We start from the raw sequence: 26,286 nt of genomic DNA on the forward strand, positions 1-26,286 counted from the left end.
TTACAATATAACTAAACCACTTCACTGTATCTAATTATTACTAATTTCTCTTTTACGTTTCCTGGCAATTTTTCACTATTAAAAAAATTTGCTCTTTCATCTGAATTTGAATATGGAGGCCCAATATTTTATGCACAATTAACCAATTTCCCTCACAATTGTGGTTGATTAAGTGCAGCAAACTGAACTGTTAAATATCCACAGAGTATTAGAAACTGGAATAGTTTATTAAGATTCTTAACTATGCACATACCTGTAAAATGTGAAAGGGCTCAATGCAAAAGAGCAGTGCATTTCATTTTTGCCCGGCCTGTTAATGAGACTACGTCGTCTGCTCCAAGACATTAAAAAAAATAATATCAGATACTATAAATAGTACATATATATGTTTTCCCACTTTTGTTCTCCTAATAAGCACTTACTAGATTCTTTCTTCTGACAAACTTAACAGTATCAACTTTCCTTTTCCCCTGATACTACTATGACATAACCAAAATCTAGAAAGGAAATAATGCTTTGTACTTAATGGTCACTATTGTTTAGCAAGTGTCATGTCTGGCATACAAACTACGTATAGATTAGAATACAGATACTGTACAGTATGTCCACTTTTAACTTTTCTTTAACCTAAACGGGATCTGTCAGTAGGATCAACCCTCCTAAAATGTCTACATGGTCATACATTAATCTGGCACAAAGAGATTTTCTGCTCATTTACATATAAGAAAAAGGTGGATATCTCGGAAACCACTCATGAGATCGCAGATATCAAGGTATCATTATATTCAACTTTCTATGACCTGCATGCCCATATAGATGGCTTAAGAGGGGTGATCCTACTGACACATAGCCTTTAATTTAAAAAAAAAAATATATGTATATGTTTAATGTATGCATTTAATTTAACCTTGGAGCACATGAATGATAAATTGTCCAGAGATGGAATCCATTATAGGGGTTTGTCATAGCTATTGAGTACAATAATTTATAAGTTAAACATATTATGTTTTCCTAAAATGGGATCCTATTGGTGACAGATGGCTGTTATCAGACATTTATGGGGGGTTTTGCTTTGCATGTCGGGATATCTTGGGTTAAATGACAAGTTAAAGAAGGACACATCTGTAAGAAAGGGTTTGTCTCAGACCTACATTTTGATGACATATTTGTAGGATCCTCTTGTATCTGAAGAGTCATTAAGATGTCTGCACAAATAGGTCCAAGATCGAACCAGAATACACGGAACGACTGTGGCTCTCCAGACCCAAGCATGACAGCCTCATAGAAATCCATGAAGCTTTCATGCTCCGATTGAGAGACCCACAGCCAACCTGTGCATTAGCGGTCCGTTCTTGGACTGATTTGCATTGACACCTGCTTGAGCCCTGACACTCAGCACCTTCACCGATCAGCTGAAGTTTCTTCCTGAATGTCCTGCTGTAAAGTTATAGGGTGGAACTCAGCTTAGTAATTTCTTAGTGGTAGCGGTAAATATTGCACTTTCTCCCATTCCCTTGAATGCATCAGGAGTAATGCTAATCATGGGGACATACTTCACATAGACTACTGTAATCTTAAAAGGAACCCGTCAGCAAAAGAAAATGCACTTACCTGCAGCCATATTTGTAATTTGCAGGTAAATACTGTATTAAAAAATATGGCAGCCTAATTAGAAGTGCAGCTGCAGGGAGAAAATGGAAATCAGGATGTCAGTCAAGGAGCAGGGGGAGTGATTAGCATGTGCTCCCTGAGTACCGATTGCTGACTGATCACACCACTGGTGCTGCCCAGAAACAGGAAGCAAGCAACTGTAGGGAGAATATAACTTTATTTTATCACCACACTCCTAATTAGACAGCCACATTTGTTTAAATCAGTATTTACATGCAGATCACCACTATAGATGCAGGTAAATATCATTTTTGTTGCATTTTTTAAAGGGCACCTGTCACCAGAAAAAATGCTATTAACATGCAGATATGGGGTTGATCTGCAGATTAATAGCGTTATTAACCCGCCTGGTGCCCACACTTAGCCAAACACTGCAGGGAGAAAATTAACTTTATTCCCCCCACAGTGTTCGGGTTTCAGCCACGGAGGCGGCACCGGTGCGGGTTCAGTCACCAGTCTGTGTACGTAGAGCGGCGCTGTAAACACGCCCCAGCCCTGACTGACATTCACTCTGCGTTAGGGCTGGCTGTAAGTCATGGTCGGGGACGCGGTTACTGCCGCTTCTGTATTCTCACAACGGTGACTGAATCAGTGCCGGCACCGCCCTGTCACCAAAACTGGAACCCTGCTGGGGACAATAAAGTTCATTTTCTCCATGCGGTTTTCGGTAAATTGTGCGAGCCGAGCAGGTTATTAACACTATTAACGTGCAAATTAACCCCATATCTAAAGGTTAATAGCTTTTTTTCTGGTGACAGGTTCCCTTTAAAGAAGCCTCCAACATTTTCTACTTTATAGGTTTTTATTGCAGCACCCAAACTTAGATGTTGCTAACAAAAAAGTCCAAAAAATTACCTCTTGTACCTTTTCTCACTGCCCAAATTTCTAACTAATTGTGTTCATGGGTCTTTCCTGGGTCCTATGGAGAGGAAGTTTTTTTTATTTGCAACCTTAGTTGCTGTCACAAGGCTAAGTGGGCTACATTTAGCAAACAAATTGTGACTTTGTAGGTTTATTTGAACATATCTAATAGTGAGGAGCGAATATACTTGTTACTCGAGATTTCCTGAGCATGCTCAGGGGTCCTCCGAGTATGTTTTAGTGCTCGGAGATTTAGTTTTCCTCACCTCAGCTGAATGATTTACATCTGTTAGCCAGCTTGATTACATGTGGGGATTCCCTAGCAACCAGGCAACCCTCACATGTACTTATGCTGGCTAACAGATGTAAATCATTCAGCTGCGGCGAAGAAAACTAAATCTCCGAGCACTAAAAATACTCGGAGGTCACCCAAGCGTGCTCGGGAAATCTCAAGTAACTAATATATTAGCTAGTCACTAATATCTAACTGTACAGTTTTACCATCTGCTGTAATGAAAAAGTGTGGTATTAACCTGATGCATTCTTTCTAGGCAGTCCCTTTTGAAAAGCATTGGATTTAATCTGCAGTACCAGTTAGCAGCCACAAAACAGTACAGACGGTTACCCACCAATCTTATATTGATAAACCATTTTAAGGATTGGACATCATTGTAAAATTAGAGGGCAACCACTTTAAGTTTGCCATTGTCCTCAAATAAGAGTATCCAAATTACAGGCTCCACTTCTGATGAAATGATGATTGATTAATTTTCTATCCAGAAAGTAGAAAAAAGACTAAATTAGATTTTATATGACAAAAATATCAAATTCTCAAAGGTGTTTTCCAGCATTGATAGCACTACTTTATTATAGCAGTGAGGGTTTTCTACAGTCACATGCATTTAATCTTACATGGTTATGTACGGTAGATGTCGGCATCACTTATGGTTTTGTGTTTGTTAAACATTCATCCTAGAAAGAACACTGATTTATATTCTCTATTTAGTTATTTTGCTACCAAATTTAAAAAGGACATACAGTATGTATGTGATCTAGAATCAATGAACCAACCAGTTGAAGGTGGCCCCTACTTCTATACATTTGCTCATTTCATTACATTTTCTTTTGTAAGAGGTGAAACTACTAGGGAACTGTCTGCATGATTCTAGTTCTACAACTGTAGGAAGAAACATGAAAATGCAAACTATTGCAAGGAGCTTTTCGCATGAGCAATATCAACTTTAGTACAAAAATGAAAACCGGCACATTCTGCTTTTTGTGCATCATAAACTATCAGGAATGTAATGAAATATCACAAATTATGCACATTAAAGGTGTTGTCCACTACATAAGCATTTATGTCCTATCCTTAGCATATGTCATCAATTTCTGATGCCGATCAGCTGTTCTCGGTGATTGCGTCCGCCGGCCAGAAGTACTCACTTGTGGAGCTGGCCATCTACCTATAATGGCTGTGGCAGGGTACTGCATATTCAGGGTACTGCATACTCCTATTCAAATCAATAGGAGGCGGATGTGTAGAACCCTGTGGGGGACACAGGAAGACTGGCAGCTCCACAAGTGAGTACTTCCCGCCAGCATGTGCTGCCAACGACACCGATAACAGCTGATCGTCAGGGTTAAATGGGTGTCGGACCTCGACCGATCAGGCATCGATAACCTTTCCTAAGGATAGGTCATCAATGCTAAAGTAGTGGACAACTTCTTTAAGTTATATGAAAACATGTCTAGTCATTGGAAATAGACACTTTAGACAAGAACATCTATAGGATGGGCATTATGTGGCATCCAGGTGTCTTTTAAAGGTGCGTAGTATATAGTTCTCCAACCACTGGTCCTCGGTCCTATAAATTTGATACTCTTATACTATGAGTTTAACATTTTTCAAATATCATTTTTCAATGTTCTTCTGCCTCCAGAAAAGTGGCACTTTAATGAGGTTCTGCCAGAACTCCCAAATTGTCTGCTTTAGAAAACATGTGCATTCTGCATAACATACCGTATTTTTCGGACTATATGACGCAGTGGACCATAAGACACACCTAGGTTTTAGAGGAGGAAATTAGGAAAAAAAAATTACTTAAGATCACCTATCCTGGTAAATATGGTCCTCTCATCCCTATCCTGGTATGTATGGCCCTCATCCCCATCCTGGTATGCATGGCCCCATCCTTATTCTGGTATGCACGGCCCCATCCTTATTCTGGTATGATTGGCCCCATCCCAGTCCTGGTATGCATGGTCCTATTCTTATTCTGATATGATTGATTGAACCCATCCCGTTCCTGGTATGATTGATTGAACCCATCCCATTCCTGGTATGATTGATTGGCCCCATCCCGTTCCTGGTATGATTGATTGGCCCCATCCCGTTCCTGGTATGATTGATTGGCCCCATCCCGTTCCTGGTATGATTGATTGGCCCCATCCCGTTCCTAGTATGATTGATTGGCCCCATCCAGTTCCTGGTATGATTGATTGGCCCCATCCCGCTCCTGGTAAGATTGATTGGCCCCATCCCTTTGCTGGTATGATTGATTGGCCCCATCCAGTTCCTGGTATGATTGATTGGCCCCATCCAGTTCCTGGTATGATTGGCCCCATCCCAGTCCTGGTATCCATGGCCCCATCAGAAAAGATAAAAAAAACCTTTACTCTTACCTTCCTCCGCTCCCTCACAGTCGTAGCGTCCTGCTCCTGTGCCAGCAGCTGCTTAATGCTTGTAAGCAGTGCACGGCAGGGACATCATGCCCTGCTCACACGTAGAGCACAGCTGCCGGAACACTCACTGGGTGTTCATCAGAGATTGCAGTGAGTATCCATTCCTCTTCAGTAGCGCGCACTGTCAGCCGCCTGCTTCCTGCTGGGGCCGGAGGTCACATGTGCCGATACTTAAGAGAAATGAATATGCAGAATATTCAATTCTCTTAAGTATCGGCACACATGACCGCTGGCAGCAGCAAGAAGCAGGCGGCTGACAGTGCATGCTACTGAAGAGGTGAGTATTCCAGCAGCTGTGCTCAGCCTGTGAGCAGCGCATGATGTCCCTGCCATGCGCTGCTTACAAGCATTAAGCAGCTGCTGGCACCGAAGCAGAACGCTGCGACTGCGAGGGAGCGGAGGAAGGTAAGAGTAAAGGTTTTTTTTTATCTTTTCTGATGGGGCCATGGATACCAGGACTGGGATGGGGCCAATCATACCAGCAAGAGGATGGGGCCAATAGGCGTGTAATGCAGAGCATATTCATTTAGCATCTATTTCATTTATTCATCTTTAGCAGCGGGCACAGGAGCTAGCCAGAGCCGCCGGCTCCTGCCTCTGTGATCTGCTGCTCCTCTGATATCGCTCCCCCACCTCCCCACCACAGCCAGAGCCAATATATCCTGACTATAAGATGCCACCCCATTTTCCTCCACATTTTGGGAGGAAAAAAGTGCATCTTATAGTCCGAAAAATACGATAATTCAGATACTTTTTATAACTCTGCCATGGGTTATTCACCTTTTATTCCTCATAGATAAATTATATATATATATATATATATATATATATATATATATATATATATATATATATATATATACACACATATATATATATATATATATATATATATATATATATATATATATTAATGAACAATAATGGACGGAAAATGGACAACTGGACGTTATCATTCCACTTCTCAAAAATGGGGAGTACTCTGCACAGTATGTCGCTTTTCACATTGATTGTACACCTGCTTGTAAATGTATTCATACATTTCCAGGAGGAATAGGAGAGGAATAGCACTATGTAAAGTTGAAAGAAAAGATTCTCCAGAATCATTCTTTTCATAAGAAATACAGTTCTTTACTAAAACAGACATTGCAGGAAACATTACAGGTCAGCCTTGCACCCATTTATTGCTTTATTAGACACCTAATAAATGAGCATAAGCTAGATGGAAAAGTGTATGGCTTATCAGAAAGGGATCATGTCTTGAAGTGTGACACTGTGCAAAATGGATGGAATAAAGTAAAGCATAAACCTCAACAATATGTTATGATATGTGGATTGTAATTTACTGCATGCTTTTGCTTACCTCAGAGTCATTTCCGTACCCAATAATAAGAAATGGTTTGTATCCATAGGGAGATGATGGTCTACCAGTTCAAGGCTGCTGGAATAAGGTAACATTAGTAAAGCAATGTTTATAATGTATCTGATCAAATTAAAGTGTATGTTCTCCTTTAAACACAGTTTTACAGCTGAGTCATAATGTCAATAAAATAATAAACTTCGTAATTTATTGTATCACCATGTGGGCTTCCGGAGTAGCATCATGTATTTGCAACCATTGTTGATAGTGTCTGGAAAATGCCCAAATCCTCCATTATAGGGAGGGCAGTGTATTAAAGTGATCTGACGTGCCTTGTGGTCTTTATATATAGATATATCTATATATACCAAATTTTGAGGTGGAAAATAGCAGAAAAAAGATTTTTATAACATGGGGGTCCGTCTTATTATCCGAATTTAAGCTATCTTACCTGAGGGCCGGCGTTGGTAGAGCGGGGTCACAGGAGGCATGGTCCCTTCCTCAGGAACCCGGCAGCAGAAGTGGGGCAATGCTGCAGTCCCAGGGTGCGATGCTGCGGGTCCGGTGTCAGCAATGAGGCAGAGCATGGAGCAGGGTCCCTTCCTCAGGATGCCAGTGGCAGAAATGTGGTGACGTTGCTGCCCGGTGTCCACGGCGAGCAGAGCTGAGTGCCTCACCGGTTTCTCGGTGGCCATCCTCCTGAGGCCGCGCGTGCGCAAATTGAGATCTCGGCAGCAATCGGCTTCAGGAAAATGGCCGCCAAGATCTCAATTTGCACACGTGCGGCCTCTGGTGGCCATGTTCTTGAAGCCGAGGGCTGCAGAGTTCTCAATCTGTGCACGTGACGCCTCGGCTTCAGGAATATGGCCGCAGGGAAACCGGTGATGCACTCGGCTCTGCTTGCTGTGGACACTTGACCGTGGCATCCCCACATTTCTGCCTCCTACATCCTGAGGAAGTAACCCTGCTCAGGTGCACTTTGCACCGCCGCCACCGAGCCTCAGCATCGCCACAGAATCGCCACACCTCTTCCACCACTGATTCCGCTACTACACTACTGCCGCAACCCCCCCGGTAAGCCTGCGTTTGGACTACAAAGAGGCACCCCACATTTTCTCCCCACATTTTTTGGGGAAAAGTGCATCTTATAGCATGAAAAATACGGTATGTGCCCCTAGATCTGCTACCATCATCACATTTACATTAACATGGGAGCACAATTATGTTGTTATTATTATTATTATCATCAAAATGTGGATATAATTCTATCAACATGTCTTGGCATTAACTTATATGGTTGGTGTGTTGATGCATTAACTCGCATTAAAGGGAATCTGTCAGCAGGTTTTTGCTACTTTATCTGAGAGCAGTCTGATGTAGGCAAAGAGACCCTGAATCCAACGGTCTATCACTTAATTTACCTGGTGCATTCGTTCTCACACAATCAAGAGTTTTTTTTTTATTTAGAATGAAGCAGAGCTGAGGAAGCTAACACCATCCTCACCAGGATCTGTATGTACAATATCTATAGACAGTGAGCTGCCTATCAAAGGAGGGGGTGTGTTGGACTACCAGGCACATGCTTCTGTGTGCCAAGCAAGTAAAAGCTCTGGGTGCTAAAACAATCATTGCAAATAAACAAAACCACAGAGTTTGCTAAGAGAGTCATCATTGAAATTTGTTTTCTAACCTCTGCAACATGCTGTCTTCAATTGCATAGCAAAAACCTGCTGACAGATTCCCTTTAAGTCACGAGATGCATCACACCAGGTCCTACAGCTCTAAGGATTAGACTTTCATCCTGTTAATAGCAGAAAACACAAGTGATGCACTAAGGTCATTTTTATGATAATACAACACTACCGAATCATTGAGATTTCCAGACCACGATCTAATGAATTTATGGATTTTTACTGAACTTCCTATGCATACAGTAACCGGTTAAGCAAGCAAGTAGTTGAAATTACAGCCTTAGAGTAGAGTCAGCTTGTTACATACTGAGGATAAGTACTAGACAAAACCTGTAAAGTAAAAAATTCCTATGCAAATTAATACAACACATGCAAAGTAAAAGTGTTCAAAGGAGATCATTCGCTTCATTTGCCTTGTGAATTGTTTGCATTATGTACAGTATGTGTGATGTGTTGATCACTGTATTCTGTGAGTGCCTTTTTTCAGTATATACTGTATATACATATATATATACTGAATATTATATATATATATATATATATATATATATATATATATGCATCATTCCTCAGTTTCTCAGTTATACTCTATAGATTCGGACATGCTGTTTGTCATGTATTTTGCACAGATATGCATGTAGCACGCAGTATACGGTACTTTGCATCAATATGCATGGATAATTATGTCAATCAATGTTATACATGTACGTAAAAATCTTCCACATTATACATTAATTTCTAATATGTTAAAAAAGGGGGATTTTCAATTTTCTATCAAACTGTGGAAAACAGAGAGCTAGAAAATAGATGCTACTAGAATACTGTCAGTGTGCGGTCCAAGTTTTTCACTAAGGGCTCCTACTCACTTGCGTGAAACTTGGATAAGTGTCGCATGTTAATACCCCGCGCTGCTGCCGGCACTCAGATCGGAGCGTGTGGCCGCATAGGAATACATGCAGCCGCACGCTCCGCTCCTCTGTGCCAGGTGTAGCACCGGGTATTGCCGTGCGAGACTCATCCGAGTTTCGCGCAAGTGAGTAGGAGCCCTAACTCATAGATTTGAATGGGTATGTTTGATCCGTGACTCAGATCACAATCGGACATAACTGCTTTTTTTTCTTGTGTTTCTTTTTGTGGACAATTGATCTGCAAACAAAAATGCATTTTACCCATGCCCCAAGCTTTGCCTCTGCAGCATCAAAAGAGTGCAGGGTCATTGAAGCTAGCTAGATCTAATGATCTAGACAGTTTCAGAGCAGAACTTGAAAGGACCGTGCTTGCTGCCTCGGAGACCAGTCACCTCTGATAGGCTTCAGCAGTGGTCTGTAACCTAAGAAATAGGAGGGATAGGAGAGAATTTTTAATAAGAAGTTAATTGCAAATATTAAATAAATTGCAAATATGCTTGATTTTAAATGTACTTTGCAATTTTAAAGAGATTTTCCACTATTAATTTCACCCCCTTTCCTATGTGCTATCTCCTCCTAACAATCAATTTTCTAATATACGTCTATTACCTGCTCTGCTCCTGTAAGCTCATCTCTATGTAGGTCATCTAGTCTTCTGTTATGATTCTGGCTCTGCTACTTAAGATCTGGAAACTGGAGTCGGACAAACAGAGAGGACACCATCATTGGTGGGGACGGGGCTACCTCTCAGTGAGTGACAGCAGTCTGAGCATGCTCATATCAGGTTTCACGCTCCTCCTCTGCCTGGATCCTGCTGATGCTTTGGATAGCTGTGCCTTCAGTTGACAAGCGCTGCGATGTGCTGCTTGTTATTAGAAAGTATATCACAGAGCTTGTCAGCTGAAGGGACGGCACTAGTGATGAGCGTGTGTACTCTTTGCTCGGGTTTTCCCCGAGCACACTCGGGTGACCTCTGAGTATTTATGTCTGCTCAGATTTAGTTTTCATTGTGGCAGCTGAATGATTTACAGCTAGTAGCCAGCCTAAGTACATGTGGGGGTTGCCTGGTTGCTAGGGAATCCCCACATGTAATCAAGCAGGCTAGTAGCTGTAAATCATTCAGCTGAGGTGATGAAAACTAAATCTCCAAGCACTAAAAAATACTCGGAGGTCACCTGAGCAAAGAGTACACTCGCTCATCACTAGACAGCACTTCAAAGAATTGGAGGAGTCAATCTGCGCCATGCATGACCGAGTCTAAATCAGGCTTCACTATTCTCTCTGCTTTGTTCCTGCTGAAGTGAATAAACAGGAATAAACTTAATTATAGAGATACTTTTAGCCCTTTTTTGCTGTTTTTCATTAAACTCTCAAATGATGTCCATGCATTAGTTGTTGCTATATATCCTTAGAGAAAGTTATGAAAAATCTCTTTTTGGTCTTAGAGGAGAGTGAAATCTGATATGAGCATGCTCAGACTGCTGTCACTCACTGAGAGGCAGCCCCGCCCCACCAATGGCGTGCGTCTCTCTGTTCGTCCGATTCCAGCTTCCAGATGAGAAGCAGCAGAGCCAGAATCACAGCAGAGGACTAGATGACTCACATAGAGATGAGCTTACAGGTGCAGAGGAGATGAGAACAGTATATTAGACATTTTTTTTTTTTCTGCAATTTACCAAAATCGCAGTTAAATTGCCACAATTTTCAAAATTGTGACAATTAAAACACAGTGTAAATGCATTGTGTGAAAGCGACTTAGAGGTGGGTCTACACCACCTGACTTGCAGCATTACAAATAAACGGTAGATGTTTACTGATCCGCGGGCGTTTAATAGCCCGTTTATACGGCACACCCCATTTAGCAATGTGCGCTAAGCAATCTGTAATACATCAAACAGTTGAAAATAAAAAGCATGCTACATTCGCCCATTAAGTTAGTGCGCCTTATTCTAAGATATTGTAGGTATACAGGTTAAAGGTAACCAGTCATGTGAAAAGACACTTCTACAGGTATTAGGTTAATTGCTGCCAGTAGGAAATTAACTTTATTCCTGGCGTCAACCTCGGTGATCACTTATAGGGTTGGGTGCGTGGTTTCAGTCACCACTCAGTGCATAACTGACTGAAAGTCATCTCATCATCGATGCACTGCTAAACTGGCCACTGCCCACTATGTGCTGAGCAGCGACTGAAGACCCGTCGGCCCACCCCTATGACTGAAAGCCTGAGGCTGCCAGGGGGAATACAGTACTTTTCCTCCTAACAGTTGGAATCTCTGTGCAGCTTTTGAAGGCCATTAACATGAAGATTAACCCCATGTCCACAGGTTAATAGCATTTTTTTACATGACAGGTTCCCTTTAAGAGGTACTCACACAAACCACAGGTTTCTTATCTTCAGCTATTTGATTGGCTGGTCTGTAACTACTGCTAAGCCCCATTATTATTTGCTGTGTCGACCTTGAAAATTAATATGGTCCTTGGATAATTACAACAAAAGTTGTTGTTCTCAGCAGGGCGAATCTTGTTTACACAGGATGGAGAACTCCTGAGAACATTGGTCTTTTTTATAAACCAAAAGATCATTTCACCCAACGAACGAGCATTTTGCTCATTCACTTGGTTGATCGGCAGCCTCTATACACCAAAGATTATTGTGAAAATGAGCGCTTCCGAGAAGTGTCAATGAACCCTTACTTCACCAAGTACAATGTCAACCAATAGTGAGGTGGGCCACCACTGACTCTGGAGCAGTGTTCTGCAAATTCAAAAATTAGGTTCATGCTTTTCTATCTGACTGTCTAATAAAAAGATTTTGGTTTCGCAAATGGAAGAAAAAAATTCACATGCCTAACTGCATTGTGCCATCTGTAAAGCTTGGTGGAGCAAGGATAATGCCATAGAGCTGTTTTTCGGGGTCTGCCTGGGCACCATAGGCACCTTAGTTCCCAGTGAAGGGAAATTTTAATGCATACCAATAAATTGTGAGCAATTGAATTCTTTAATCTGTGTGGAAACAATTTTGGGATGGGCCTTTTCTGTTCCATGATGACTGTACCCCATCAAACACCTAGGGAATGAACTAAAACAAAGACTGTGAGCCCGACCCTCTCCTCCAGCTTTACTGTCTGAACTCGCAAATGCTCTTCTTGATGAAGGGGCACAAATTCCCACAGACACATTCCAAAATTCACACACGAGTGGAAGCTGTTATAATTGCAGAGGGAGAACCAACTCCATATTAACACCACTGGATTTAGAATGTGATTTCATACACGCTCCTGTATGTGTATTGAGTAGGTGCCATATAGTGTGTGTATATACAGTGGTACTGCCAAGTTTATGAACATTCATCATTTTCCATATTTCTGCATAAAAGTGACCGAAAACTACTGTACTCCAGTTCATTTTCCTCAATCAAAAAAATGACAAAGACTAATATTTTTTAATCATTTTTTACTTGTTTCTCTATATGTACTTTTAGGACTTTTTAAAAAAAATCTTATGTGGCTTTAGATCAAATATTGCAAAAATAAGTAAAATTCTCACAAACTTTCAAGTACCACTGCACATGGGTGTATATTTTAAAAATGTCATGCCAGACAGGTGATGTTTCCAATATATGCATCTAAGGGCTCGTGTACATGGCCACATTTTCTGTCTGACTGCGATCCGACAAAACGTTGGATCGCATTTGGACCAATGTTATTCTATCGGGCCATGCACATGTCAGATTTTTTCCTCGTACTGATCCCATCCTGGGCTATGCAAGTTACTGAGTGCGTTGAAACCATCAAACTGCACTCGCATGGCATCTGAGTGCAGTCTGATTTCTACGGACTGACAGAATAGAAAAGATGGATACATTTTTTTTCTCCAGCTTTTCCTTATCCGAGAGAGAACTCAGAGCACACTCGGATCACACTTTGATCAAACTCTGATCAGAGTGAGATTTGCATTATTGACCCGATTCTCTCTCAAGAGAGAATACACGGTCATCTGTGCCTAAATATCTAATAGACCAAAATTGTAAAATGGTTTTCCATTACAGGCTAAAAACTTATAGAAATTCAAAAGTATTTGCCAGAAGTAAAGTTAAAAAATTATCTTTCTTGAACAATTTTCAAGAAATAGTTAAAAAATATTAAAAGGAGAATGTCAAACAAAGGCATAAGCTACACAAGGGGCCTCTAACAATACAGCCGATCTATATAAACAGGTGCACACACACAAAAAATACCTTTTAGAGGAAATGGACACAAGAAATGTGGTTAGTATGGACTGATCACATCGTTATAAGAATGCTGTGGGATAAGTCCTACACATGAAATAGTAGTAGTCAATACCAAAGTCTCACATAGCATTTTGCTAGAAGAGTTTTGATAGAATAGCCTATTTTGAGATTAGCGAATGCAGGGGACCCTCGGAGGAACTTCTTCCTGGTGTTGCTTTGGGCTGAGCTTCAATATTGCATGCAGCCCATTGACAGAACTAGCGCTGTTCTTAGATATATGCTCACTCTTTATGATACAATGCTTTTTTAAGTTCTTCTCCACTTTTACTTTTAACTCTAAAAGTTGAGCGCCTTATATCTTTACCCACACTTTATATTACTACCTCCTTGAACACACCAAGTTGTAAGATTTTGGATTAACCCAAGTTTATGTTTTTTTTGCAGTGATCGTTCTAACCTGGGATTGTCCTGTGTGTCTGTACATAGAATATTTATTTTTATACAGTGTTCCGTAGAAAACAAAGCATCAAACTTTATGCATTTTTGTACATAAATACTAAAATAGATGTTCTCCATTTTTTAAGCATTCGTGTACATTGTTTGTTTTTGTTTTTTGCTTTTCTAATATTTGTGAAGAAATGCTGCTGTATTTGCATGATATTTGTGCACATTTATTAAATAATGCTTTTGTTAAGTTATTATACTTTGGTGCCAAAAGTACATCAGAGAAATGATGGCCGTTTTCCTGAGTATGATGGTTAATGAAAAATAAACTAAATTGATAAATGAAACTTTCAACAACTTTTGCTACTCTGTGTATCCATTCACATTGCATTTTTCCATATGTCCTTTTGGAGAGATTATTTCTATTATATTGATGCCGGAACAAGATATAATTTGTAAAATGAACATACCATGTAATGAATGTTACCATCTGTCATGGAGGCGGCATGGAATGTACATTACTCTCAGACCTTGGGAGAACTAAAGTTTGAACTTCTTTTATTAGTCCTCCTGTGTTATTGTATTGCGATCGTTGCTTGTATTGCATGATTTTGCCATATATTGCTGTACTGAAAATATCCATCCATTCATTTGTTATGTATAAGGCAGCTCTGACAATGTCGTTACCAGTAACGTAGTAACATTAAGGAGCTGCAATCTTCCTCATAATTGCAACAAAACAAGGACGGAAATTCTTCTCGTACACAATTCAGTCATACTTGAAAAGAGGAATGAAGAAACATTAGGAATGTTGAGCCACAAGAAAGTTAGGTGCTATAACAATAAGCATAATTTTACTGACTGTATAGCGGTCCTGCCATGAAAATAGATATTAAATAATTCAAATGCTACCAAGTCCAAAAGGTAGAAACAACGTTGCACTGATTGCAGCTTAGAAGGAAATCGTTCCAATGTTACTTGTCTGGTAGGAAACATTGTCATGGCTTCTGTATTTGCTAAAACCTTATCATGAAAGCACCTTTATTTGATACTTTAAGGGCCAGACACCATGGTTCATTACCAAAAAATGAAGATGGTTGCTATTCAATAGATGAGATTTTAGTCTACAAAGGATGAAGATGAGGACATCTGTCTCCCGATCTTGATGACTTCTGCAAGTCCAACTGCTGATGGAAAAAAAAACATCTCGATCACAATTGGTTTTACCAAAGGAGATTAGTTGCCTGAATTGAGTTTGGCTATGTTGCTATCTCCTGTCTGTGTTTCTACAGTACGGATAGCTGGAGGGGAAGATGAGAAACATTGCACTATGCTCATGGTTTTCTGTAGCGGTTCCCATAGTGTTGTATTATAAGCCGTCCATCTCGTGTGACATTACACCGTATTGAAGGACAATTCCATTTCGTGGACTCCAGTAGAACATTTGGAGAAAAGTTCTTTTCTTACTTTTGAGGAAAGGATGTTCATTAATAAGAGCGGAACGTTTCCTCGAGTTGATTTTGATGATTCCTCCAGCAGCCTCTCACTGCCTTTTAGTTACCAAGTTGCTTCCATGTAGGAATTCCATTTGTTCTTGTTTATCATTTTAGTTTGTCGGTTTTCATCTATTACTAGAGCTTTGATCCATTTCCTCTAATTGATGTTCTTCAATTCTAGCTTTTACAAATTGATCGACTCAGCATAATCTAGAAATGCAGCGCTGTGGTAGATGGCCCTGAAATATGTCTTTCTTGTTTTACTTATTCCAGAGAATTCCTAAAACATTGTAGAATCTATCTGGATTCTTTCCATTAAACCCCTTCACTGCCAGACGTGCTCTTGCAAGCACTTTTTTTCCACTAAGGGGTTGGCATTAGTTTTCATCTATAAGTAAACTAAGCTATGAAATATCAAAAAAAAAAAAGTCCTGATGAGGGTGTATATTTTAAGAAAAGATTTTATGCCGCCAGATATTGTATTAGTTGAGGGAGCGATGACTGGTGGTAGATTCTGTGGTTTTGTTCGGGGTGGTATGGAAGTAAATGTAGCCTTTTTATACATATTTGCAGCAGGTTGATTAAGGTTGTTCTTTTTCTGTATTTTGTTACTATGTTCTTGTTACTAAATGACCAGAGATGCAGACTGTATGCCTCTTTTATGATGTAGATAATAGCATACCATGCCAATGTGTAGGAATGGTGTGAATTCTGAAAGCATTGTTCTGCTAACCATATTTGTAGTGTAGTTTAACCATTTTTGATTTCCTTTACTTATCCAGGTTCTGTGTAAATGGTGCTTAGTTAGGGCTTAAATATTTATAATACATTCACTACACTAACGTGACATTATTTTTGTGACAGATATACTTTATTATGTTCACGGCATTTATTTCTAACATGTAAATAAATGCTGTAAAAAGATGCAGTCAGGTTCTAGGCTCTTATGTCATTCACAGCGGAATTTTCCTGTCTACTGAACCAGTGGAACGAAGTATAATTTTACTTATATCAATGACACATATTACATGCAAATCACAACTTCGTAACACCAGTCACGCCTAAGTAAATGGTAGAATTAGCAAAAGTCACATAGAAAATGATATTTTAATAAATATTGTTAAACATACGAGCTACCAGCCTATATCTTGAATTTTCCCTACCCAAATACTTACTTACCAGATGCGTAATGAATGGACCCTCCATGCTCTAAAAAATGCTTACAGCTACAAACTAAAAAGGAAGCCTTTGCTTTAAGAAGGTATCCTGAAAACAGGCTGAAAATTAGCCATTTCCCCATTAATAGTAGCCAATGAAAAGAAAAGGTATCTGCAAATCATAACCGTGGTGTCCCCTACACCCAGCCTGTTCATGATCATCCTCCTTCTCTTCCCTCTCCTAGCCATTTTTCTATTCCCAGTTTACTGTACGCGGGTACTGTCCTGTGTCCAGATCTAAAGGGTGTATCTTGGCCACAAACATCACTCTGTTTCCCTTCCCACCAGATATGGTAGAATATACCTTTAAAATCTATGGCACTGATTCATTTTTGCCATTGCTCTGGTTTTGTGCCTTTTATTCTTATTTCAGCCCAATTTGTCATTCTGTTTGCTCCCTTTTTGAAGTTTATTTTGTATGTGCCCATCTGTTTTTTGTTCGTTTTCCGCTTTGTGGGTGGAATGTAGAAATTCCAGAAGCTTTTTTCCGATTCATCAATTTTTTACATTCATGCAACTCCTATCCAATCCCACCTGATGTTTTTTTGAGTATGCCAGGGTTTATTTTTGCTAAATTGTGGTGACTTATTGGCACCAAAAAGTCACAAAAGCAGTTTAAGACAATAAGGAAGACCATTCTGGTTCATGAAGTTCATGAATTGGGTACAACGTTTTGATTAATTTAATGCTGAAACAGCAACTAATACCACAAGGCAAAAAGGAAATACCTTAAAAAAGGGACTACAAAAATGAAAATGGTGAATCCGGGGCCTAAGGATTAACAGAAAAAGACAATCGTCAAATGTTATTAGTAGCTTTTTTCTCCGGATATTTCATAAGCCATATTTTCTGTTTCTTTAGTAAACACTTCTCTAGTGGGTCTGATACATGGCGATAAGTGTACACCCACCAGAACCCTTATCAATATGCACAAGCATATGAACATAAAGATAGCAAATTATGTAAGAGAACATAAAGAAATAAAGCTATAAAAGTTTACTTAGCATAGAAAAGTTCCTAATGATCTGTTACATCCCTTCCTATATTATAATATCATGTCTACATGGGCAGAAAAGTGTTAAACTACCATCCATCCCACTTCCATGTTACGTTTAAGCTCTGAGCAATGTTTTAAAAACTCATTTTGAGTTTAGTAATATTTATTACACCCACAGGATCCCACGAATTCAGCTGGTTTCTTAGTGCATCTTAGCATTTTCCAAAGTATATCTGTGCAACCATTCTGGGCATTAAACAGATATATCAACAAATGGCCTTTATTTGTTATTTGCTAATTCATCAAATTAAATATTCAGGTATGCTCTATTTTTCTCTGTTTACACATTTGGATAATGGCAAATGTTATAAATGAAACCATTTGCATTTGAAATGATCAGATTGTATTTTCGGTTGTGTGCTCACTTGGCAATCATAATAAATGCAGAACCGTCGCATGGCTCGCCAATAATACAAATAAGGGCAGATATACCAAAGTGCCACAGTGTAAAAATGACAAATAGGGTTAGGAAATTTGTTGCAGGTAGCAGACTAATAGTTATTACGTTAGAACTTTCAGTCAATGGAGTTGTAAGTGTTTTGCTGTAAAATGCAGCATTTTTGCGATATATTGAAGGTCTCGTGCAACTTTCTTTCCCATAAGGTAACATTAAAGTTGCATGCAAGCTGTGAATTATATAGAAGTGTTCACCCTTAATGCTTCCTGGTTGTCATAATACCAACGAAGTGCAGTCAGTGCAGAAAACCTAGCCTATGGGTGACTACTAGAGATGGACAAATCCATTCACTTACACAGGGCTGAAGATGACATCAGCCAGAGAAAGATCACATGATGTTTCGTGAGTTTTCCAATAATACTGTCACATCACATGGTATAGCCAATCAGGAGGGACTAGCATTGCTTGTATGAAAGCAGACGTTGGAAATGCAGTTGCCATTTTGTGGGGAATCTGGATAGTGAGAGGATGACACAGATTACAGATAAGTCATAGAGATAGGTAGAGAAAGTCATACAAAACTGAAGAAACTATACAGATAATGTGGTAGACAGCATATGTTATAGCAGTGTTATACACTTGTTTTCTGAAAGTATTTTCAATTTGTGCTGAATTATGTACCGTGAATCTAATTTCCTGGTAAAATTCAGTGAATATGGCAAATTTGAATTTCAAAAGATTTGCTCATATCTAGTGATGGGGGACTGGTAGATTGCACTTTTTAAGACATCTGAAGGACACAGTTTTTCAATGTTTGCCTAATATCTTGCACCATGCATCTCAGGATTTGTTCAGTTTACGACCGCACTATATGAAGACTTTTTAGCACTACTGATTGATTTGAATTTTGACTCTCAAGTTGTAGCTTGTAGTCCAAAGCCATACACTTGCTATAACAATGAACTATCATCATTAATGCCATTAAAAGTCCCCATGTAGACCGGGTCTTAGAATCAGGTTAAGGAAGAACACATCTGTAGATAATAATTTGGATTCCTAAAGCCTCATGACCGTATGATCAATTTCATACAGAGACATATGGGAGTTCTGGAAATATAATGAACATAAGCACAACTACCGTTTGGTGCTCAAGTAGGTTCCCAAACCGCGCTTTACTTGTAGAATAAACTTGGCACAATAATAAATTGCTCAGGTGAAAATGTAATGGACACCCCATACACCACAGCAAGACAAGGCATCTCCCCTTTGGTCACATACACAGACCATATTATGGAGAGTGGACAACATTGGCTATCACATATACTAATTTTCCACTTTGCAGTCGGTACACAGAGGAAGGTCCGATCGACCGAAACGTTTGTATGTATATCTTTTACTACAACACATGGATTACATTCAGTTTTCACCTGAGCAATTTTTTGTGTGCCAAGTTTATTCTACAAATATGGGAGTTCTCTGTCACAGATTCTTACACAAACCAAGGTCCTCCGGATAGTGTGTAATAAAGTTATTAATACAAAACCAAGACTGGGCACATAATCACACAAAGTGCAAAGGATCTATAATCAGACCTGTAAGCACTCTATTTGCTACTATAAAAACTTCATAAGACTCTGTTAAGTCAATTGAAGGGAATCTGTCAGCAGTGTTTTGCTATTTAATCTGAATATAACATGAGGTAGGGGCTGAGACACTGATTTCAGCGATGTGTCACTTACTAGGCTGTGTGCTACTGTTTCAGTACAATGAGTGTTTTTTTAGCAGGAGATTATCACTTACGAATTAGCTCTCTGCTTGAGTCCTGGTCCAACCCTGCCCCCAACACTGATTAGCAGCTTACTGTCAATATACAATGTACACAGAAAGTGGCTAATCGGGTGTGGGCGGGGTGAGCTTTCTGCTACATACTACAGCTAAAAACTATAATTGTATCACAATTGCTACACCCAGTAAACTAAGTTATACACACTGGAATCAGGGTGTCTGTCTCTACATTATGTTGGTCTTAGATGAGGGAGCAAAAACCTGCTGACAGATTCCCTTTAAGCCTTCGGATGAGAACACACAGACCTGTTGTAATGCCAGTAATGGAATAGTTGCAATTCACAGAAATAAACTGAGTCTTCTGAGAATAGCATGTACATGCAACTTTTATAAGAAATAATTGGTGAACAAAAATATTGTTGAAAGGGAAACTGTCACCTGAAAAAAACGCTATTAGCCTGCAGATATTGTATTGATCTGTAGGTTAATAGCATTGTGAACCTGCCTAGTGCCTGCACTTAGACCCCTGCTGCCGGGAAGAAATTAACTTTATTCCCCTGGCAGCTTTTTGGTTTTAGTCCCGGGGTGCCGGTGGTGCAGGTTCAGTCACCACTTTGTGTAAGGAGAGTTGTGGCTGTAACTGTGCTCCCAGTGCTGACTGACAGCCGGGTCTAATGCTGAGCCTGCTGTCAGTCAGAGCCGGGAGTGCGGTTACAGCCGCTGCTCTCTATATGTTGATTATCCATTTAGTAGAACAACAATAAAATATAGTAAATAAGGGGGGAGAAAATAGAGATCAGAGTAGAGCCAGAGCAGACGCAGTCACAATCAGTGCATAAAGTACAATATGGGGAAATCTGACAGAACAAGGTCACCATGATGTAATAAGCCCATCTCCTGGGCAAATGGGCAAATAAATAAATAGCCGAGTAACATGATAGCCCTACTAATTCAGTAAAGTGCAAGTGCAAAAAGAAAACCATAATAATCTTAGCAACCAGGGGGATGAAAGCATAGGTTTTCCTACTGTACAGTATATGCCATGTAAATATAGGTAGAGAAAATAATGAAAACACAAAATTATATATATGAAATATGCTACTGTAGCTGCACATAATATCAAAGATAGCTAAGGTGCAGAAATCTAGTGCATAGAGGAATAATCTAATTAATCTAATCTAATTAATAAATATCCAGTGATTATCCATGACTGAAACACATAATATAAGCACCCAAAGCTAGTAAATAAACGTGTGCAAAAAGGCATATGTAACAAAAAATGAGGCAGACCACTGAGAGCAGCAGAAGGATTGGCAGAAGAGAGTAAAGTGCAATTTACAAAAAGAGGGGGCGAAAATCTCATCCATACAATGGTTGCATTGGCAAATATAGCCTATAATAGTGCGAAGAATATGGACTTGTGAGATACCTGTATAAGACTGTGTGAGCTCAGGCACAGAAGCCTCAACGCATGGTTCACTGTCACTTCTTCCTGTAGGAATATATGGAAGGGTGGCAGTGTGCTCCTTGAATAGAGGACAGAGTGCTAATGGCCACGGCCGGACATGGAGCCAGAAGTGGCGGGTCCGGTATCCTATGTCACCGGTCCTTACCCACCTTCGATGCATCAGAAAGTGGGAGGGGAGGGCGACACTGAGAGGACACGGTCCCAAAGCAACCAGTCCAGCCAGCCGCAGCAAGCACACTCTCTATACACTGAACAGTGACTGAAACCATGCAGGCACCTCCCACATGACTGAATCCGGAACATGGCGGAGGGAATAACGTTAATTTCCTCCCGGCTGTGTGGATCTAAGTGCAGGTGCCAAGCAGGTTCACAATGCCGTTACCTGCAGATTAACCCCATATCTGCAGGTTAGTTGCATTTTTTCAAGTGACAGGCTCCCTTTATATTGTCTCCTGACAAAGTGTGGGTTAACCCATGGATGCTCACAACACCAGAGAGTGACACCTTATAATGTTGTGGCTTGTTACTACAGGATGAGAACTGTGTTAGAAACAGGAGCACATTTATGTGGGGTCAGAAATGATCCCAAGCTTATACCTATAGAATATGCTGTGCAACAGATTCATGATGTCATGCACATAATCAAAGTGACATCTGTTTGTAGCATCTGTCCCACACCCATGTGACCATGTTGAGATAACACAAGATTGTACTGAAAGAAAATTGAGAAAGGGATAAAGCTACATTTAAATATTTCCTTTGGTGAATTAGCAGAATATTTCCTTTTAGCAGAATTCATCTTTTTTTTTCTTGCGCGTTCATTTTGTCACATTTTATATGTTGTTTTCTTGTATTATTTACAAAGATGTATTATATTAATTGTAACTGTATTATAATCTTCATGTTGTGCAAAGAGGGCATTGTGTTTGTATTTTAAATATAGAGAAAATATCCAGCTATGAATAGAAAAAGATATTTAATACATGTCCAATGTTTGGTAATTTTATAACAGTTTTGCACATTTTCTCCAATTGTTGTATAGATAATCTTTCACATGTTTTATTACATCAATGTCTAACTGATAAACGTAGTGCAGAAAAGCTACTTGGAGCCGAAGCTAGTGTTCTGTCCTGGTTATATCCAACCCGGATTGTGGACTTCCATATACCGGCCATCAATAGTGACGAGGATGATAATAACCCTCCAGATAGAACACAGTGTCGTGGAGCAATCCGACATGTCAGCCAGGTGCTGCCTCTGATCACCAGAGTCATGTTATATTGCAGTCAGACATTGGTTTGACTTTACAAATTGTAATTAGGGGACGTTTATTAGGTGGGCTAACATCTATTATGAACCTGCATGCCAAAAAAATATAGAGAAGTATATTTGAATTATGGGCAAACATTATTAGAATACTTAAAACGGTTCTCCAGGATATTTGTAAAGTTGACACGGGACAACCAGTCTGGAGAAAAAGAAGACATACTCATCCCCGGAATATTCTTCTTGTTCTAGCACTGCTGCTCCTACAGTCTCCAATGAATGTCATCATGACTACTAGTAACCTGACTGCTGAGGCCTCTGACCTGCCACAGGGTCAGGTGATTGGTAGCCGGGGTGTCATCACTTCTAGTCCAGCGGACACTGTTGTAGCAGAAGCTGTGGAATGAGTAGCGGACTCCAGGGGTCAGCATGTGTATTTTTTTTTCTTTCTCCAGCCTGGCTTTCCTTTGTTAAGATTAAAAAATATATTAGGGGACCCCCTTTAATCTTTATAAAACAGCATGTTAATGTAAATTGGGCCTCAATGAGGACACTCTATTAGATAGTTTTATGGATTGCGTCACCTGGAATGGCAGTTCTGATATCAGCCATGAAGGCCATTGGAGTTAGGCTAGGTGCACACTGTGTCTATGCTAACAGGAGATTTTCCTGATGTATACTAGAATGCTGAAACAGGCTGATTCCCGAGATGGAGGCCAAAGGCATGTCCTCCGTCCGGCAGTCATGCACCTGCATATCATTTGTTTATAGAATAACCATCGGTATAAATGATATTTCATAAATCAATAGCACACATCAAAATAAGAAACTTTGTCATATATTTTATCAGAGAAATCTGTTTTTTTTTCTTCAGGCGAAATCTTTCCTTTTCTCAGTTCCAGGGTAAAATCTGTATTCGGTGAAGACAGAATGTTCCATTACTGAGTGGTTTTTATAAGATTCTATGTAGAAGGGAAGGGGAAGTAGGAGGGAAGAACTCTCCCCGTACCTGCCTCCTTCTCATCGTTCCTCCCTACATTTAGAAGCCAATGTCATCACCTACCTCAGTAATATAAAAACCCACACGGAAATATATGCCATACATTTCTTTACAATGGCTCCCTTTGGTGGATGGACGCCTTGGCAACCATCCTGACAGTGACTACTGTTGGGAACATACCTCCTGAGTGTATGCGCCCAACAATGGCCACAAATGTATAGTGTATCAAGCCTAAGATATAATCTTTAGCACCATCACTCCATTGAATCGGAGCACGCCAATCATAGACCTGTCCTCTGGATCGGTGGCAGCTCCAGTGGTGAGATTCCCCCAGATTAGATTGATATCACCTATCAATATGGCAAAAAATACAGTTTTGTTAAATGGGGCACAATATGTATTTTGAGCTGAATACCTATATTTAAAAAGTCCTGAATGATCCTAACATGCATTCTTAATTTCTTAAGGCCAACATTAGCATAGATTTTCAAAGCAGAAGCCTTTAAAATGTCATTTATTTTATATCTATGGCCAGTTTTAATCAGAAAGCATGGTGTGTCTTCATATCCCATCTCTAGAGGGTATTTGGTTTACAAAACACACATTATATACTCCAGTGAGGATTCGTAATATAGGGGAGTACCTCATTCAGACCTCCATCAATCACCAATGCATGTCATTTTTTTCAATGCTCCATATTGCTAGGGTTATTTTTTTTCACCCACAGTCAGGAATATATCAAGGATATCCAGCACTCCATAAATGGGCTTTAAAAATAATAATGGGAAAAGCACCAAAAACCAACGTGTTTCACTGTAAGATCTTAGTCATGGCACTTAAAGTCCATTTCTGGAATTCTGGATATCCTTTCTATGCTCATTACCCACATGGTCATGTGACCGTGCACCTGTACAAGGAATTGATTGCAAGACCGGTGAGCTGGACTTTCACTTCACAATCATTAGTAGATACAGAAAAAGGCAAATGTTTAAAGGAAAGACTAAGAATTTTTCCTACACGCCTATGCCTCAAAATCTGCAAGCGCCCTTCCAACCCTAGAAAATAGTTATTGTCCTATGTGGTTAACAGATTTATCAAGGTTGCTTTTGCACAGATATTCCTTCCTACACAGCTATATATGTGGTCACATTCTGGTTTTTGGCAATGTTACCAGGACAGAGGTCACGACTTCTCCAGGCAAACTTTTCACACAGAATTATGATAAGCTTTGGAAAAGCTCTTTGCGATCAGTTTGACTTCTAAAGTAATTTTGTGTTACATTTGTAGATAACATGTCCCTCATTATATACATTTTATATTCAGCATTTTATATTCAGTCTACTCATCTGGCGAGACACGCTGTACATGATTTTTGTCTAGCACTTTCAAATGAAATAAAATAGTATTAATTCTGGTTATTCTGAAATAATTCACAGAAGAAATGAAGGACTGCCAACTGTGTCTCCAGTGAGTGAAGGTTTATTTCAGATACATGTGATTTCTGTTCTTTATACATCTACAATGTCTATTTCACAGTTATGTCATTTGTACTGTACAGCATTTTCCTATCGCTCTAATGGAGTATTGCATTTTAGCATTACCTGTTGTATATATTTTGTTATTTTTTGATTATTTTATTTTTAGTTAAATCTATATGTATACATTTTTCATGGTTTACAGTCATGAGCTGACTGAATAAATTAAAACTGAGCAATTGTCTGGCTGAGTTTATCTTCTCTTTATACTCATTTCTCATGCATTTTAACATCAACCTTGTACAAGTATTTAAAGAAGCACTCCTCCTCCCATCAAAGGTTTATCCTCTTAATATATTGCAATCATCATATTATATAGCACTGTGTGCTTAAAATTGCTCATTTTCCCTTCTACCCATCTACTGTAAATACTCGAGTATAAGTCGACCAGAGTACAAGCCGAGGCACCTGATTTTGCCACAAAAAACTGTGATAACGTATTGACTTGAATATAAGCCGGGTATGTCCCCTTATCCCTATCCTGGTATGCATGGCTCTGCATCCCTGTCGTATGCATGGCTCAATATGTTAGGTTGAACAATTAATAAAATATTCACTTCAATTGCCTACTCCTGGCCTAATGGATATTGATCAGGTGCGCACTAAAGAAATACACCAGACAGACACACAGTCAGATGTAACTCTCCTTGATCAATCTATGACTCAGCTCCAAGGGCTTTATTTAGTCAGAACACAGGTTTATATAACCCCTGTAAGGGGGCTCGGTTAGCTCAGAATTGGGAGTGATCAGATGTATTCCATTGGTTAGTGGGTTGGGCAATGAGCAAGTCCATGGGCGGATCCATGAGGTCATCAGGGTGGGTTGGTCCATGAGGTCATCAAGGTGGGCGTCACTGTGGGAGGATCCATGAGGTCATCAGGGTGGGCGTCATCTTGGATATCAACACATGGTGTGCTGAAACAGGAAATGGCAGCCATCTTTAGGGTTTCACTGATCATCCTGGATATCAGCACATGGTGTGCTGATACAGGAAATGGCAGCCATCGTTAGTGTCTCACTTTGATTTGAGAACACTTATGTAAGGTTAAACAATACATGTTATGGGTTGCTTCTCTCAATCTCTTATGTCTTGAGGTTAATTATTTGATCATATGGTTCTCCTCAACAGTCCCCCCTAAATACTTTAACTTTTT

At 39.7% G+C, this 26,286-nt stretch overlaps 1 protein-coding gene across 1 annotated transcript in view; it reads left to right on the plus strand.

Moving 5' to 3' along the window:
* COL13A1 (collagen type XIII alpha 1 chain) overlaps window positions 1-25,516 on the plus strand; it is a 388,678-nt gene extending 363,162 nt beyond the window's left edge. Inside the window, exons 40-41 of the mRNA XM_077256280.1 lie at window positions 6,687-6,725; window positions 13,911-25,516. Of these exons, the coding sequence (XP_077112395.1) occupies window positions 6,687-6,725; window positions 13,911-13,913 (42 nt within the window). The 3' untranslated portion in view covers window positions 13,914-25,516. The remainder of the gene's footprint in view (window positions 1-6,686; window positions 6,726-13,910) is intronic.
* The last annotated feature ends 770 nt before the right edge of the window (window positions 25,517-26,286 follow it).

Source organism: Ranitomeya variabilis, chromosome 4 (assembly GCF_051348905.1).
Source record: "Ranitomeya variabilis isolate aRanVar5 chromosome 4, aRanVar5.hap1, whole genome shotgun sequence".
Lineage (NCBI taxonomy): Eukaryota > Metazoa > Chordata > Amphibia > Anura > Dendrobatidae > Ranitomeya > Ranitomeya variabilis.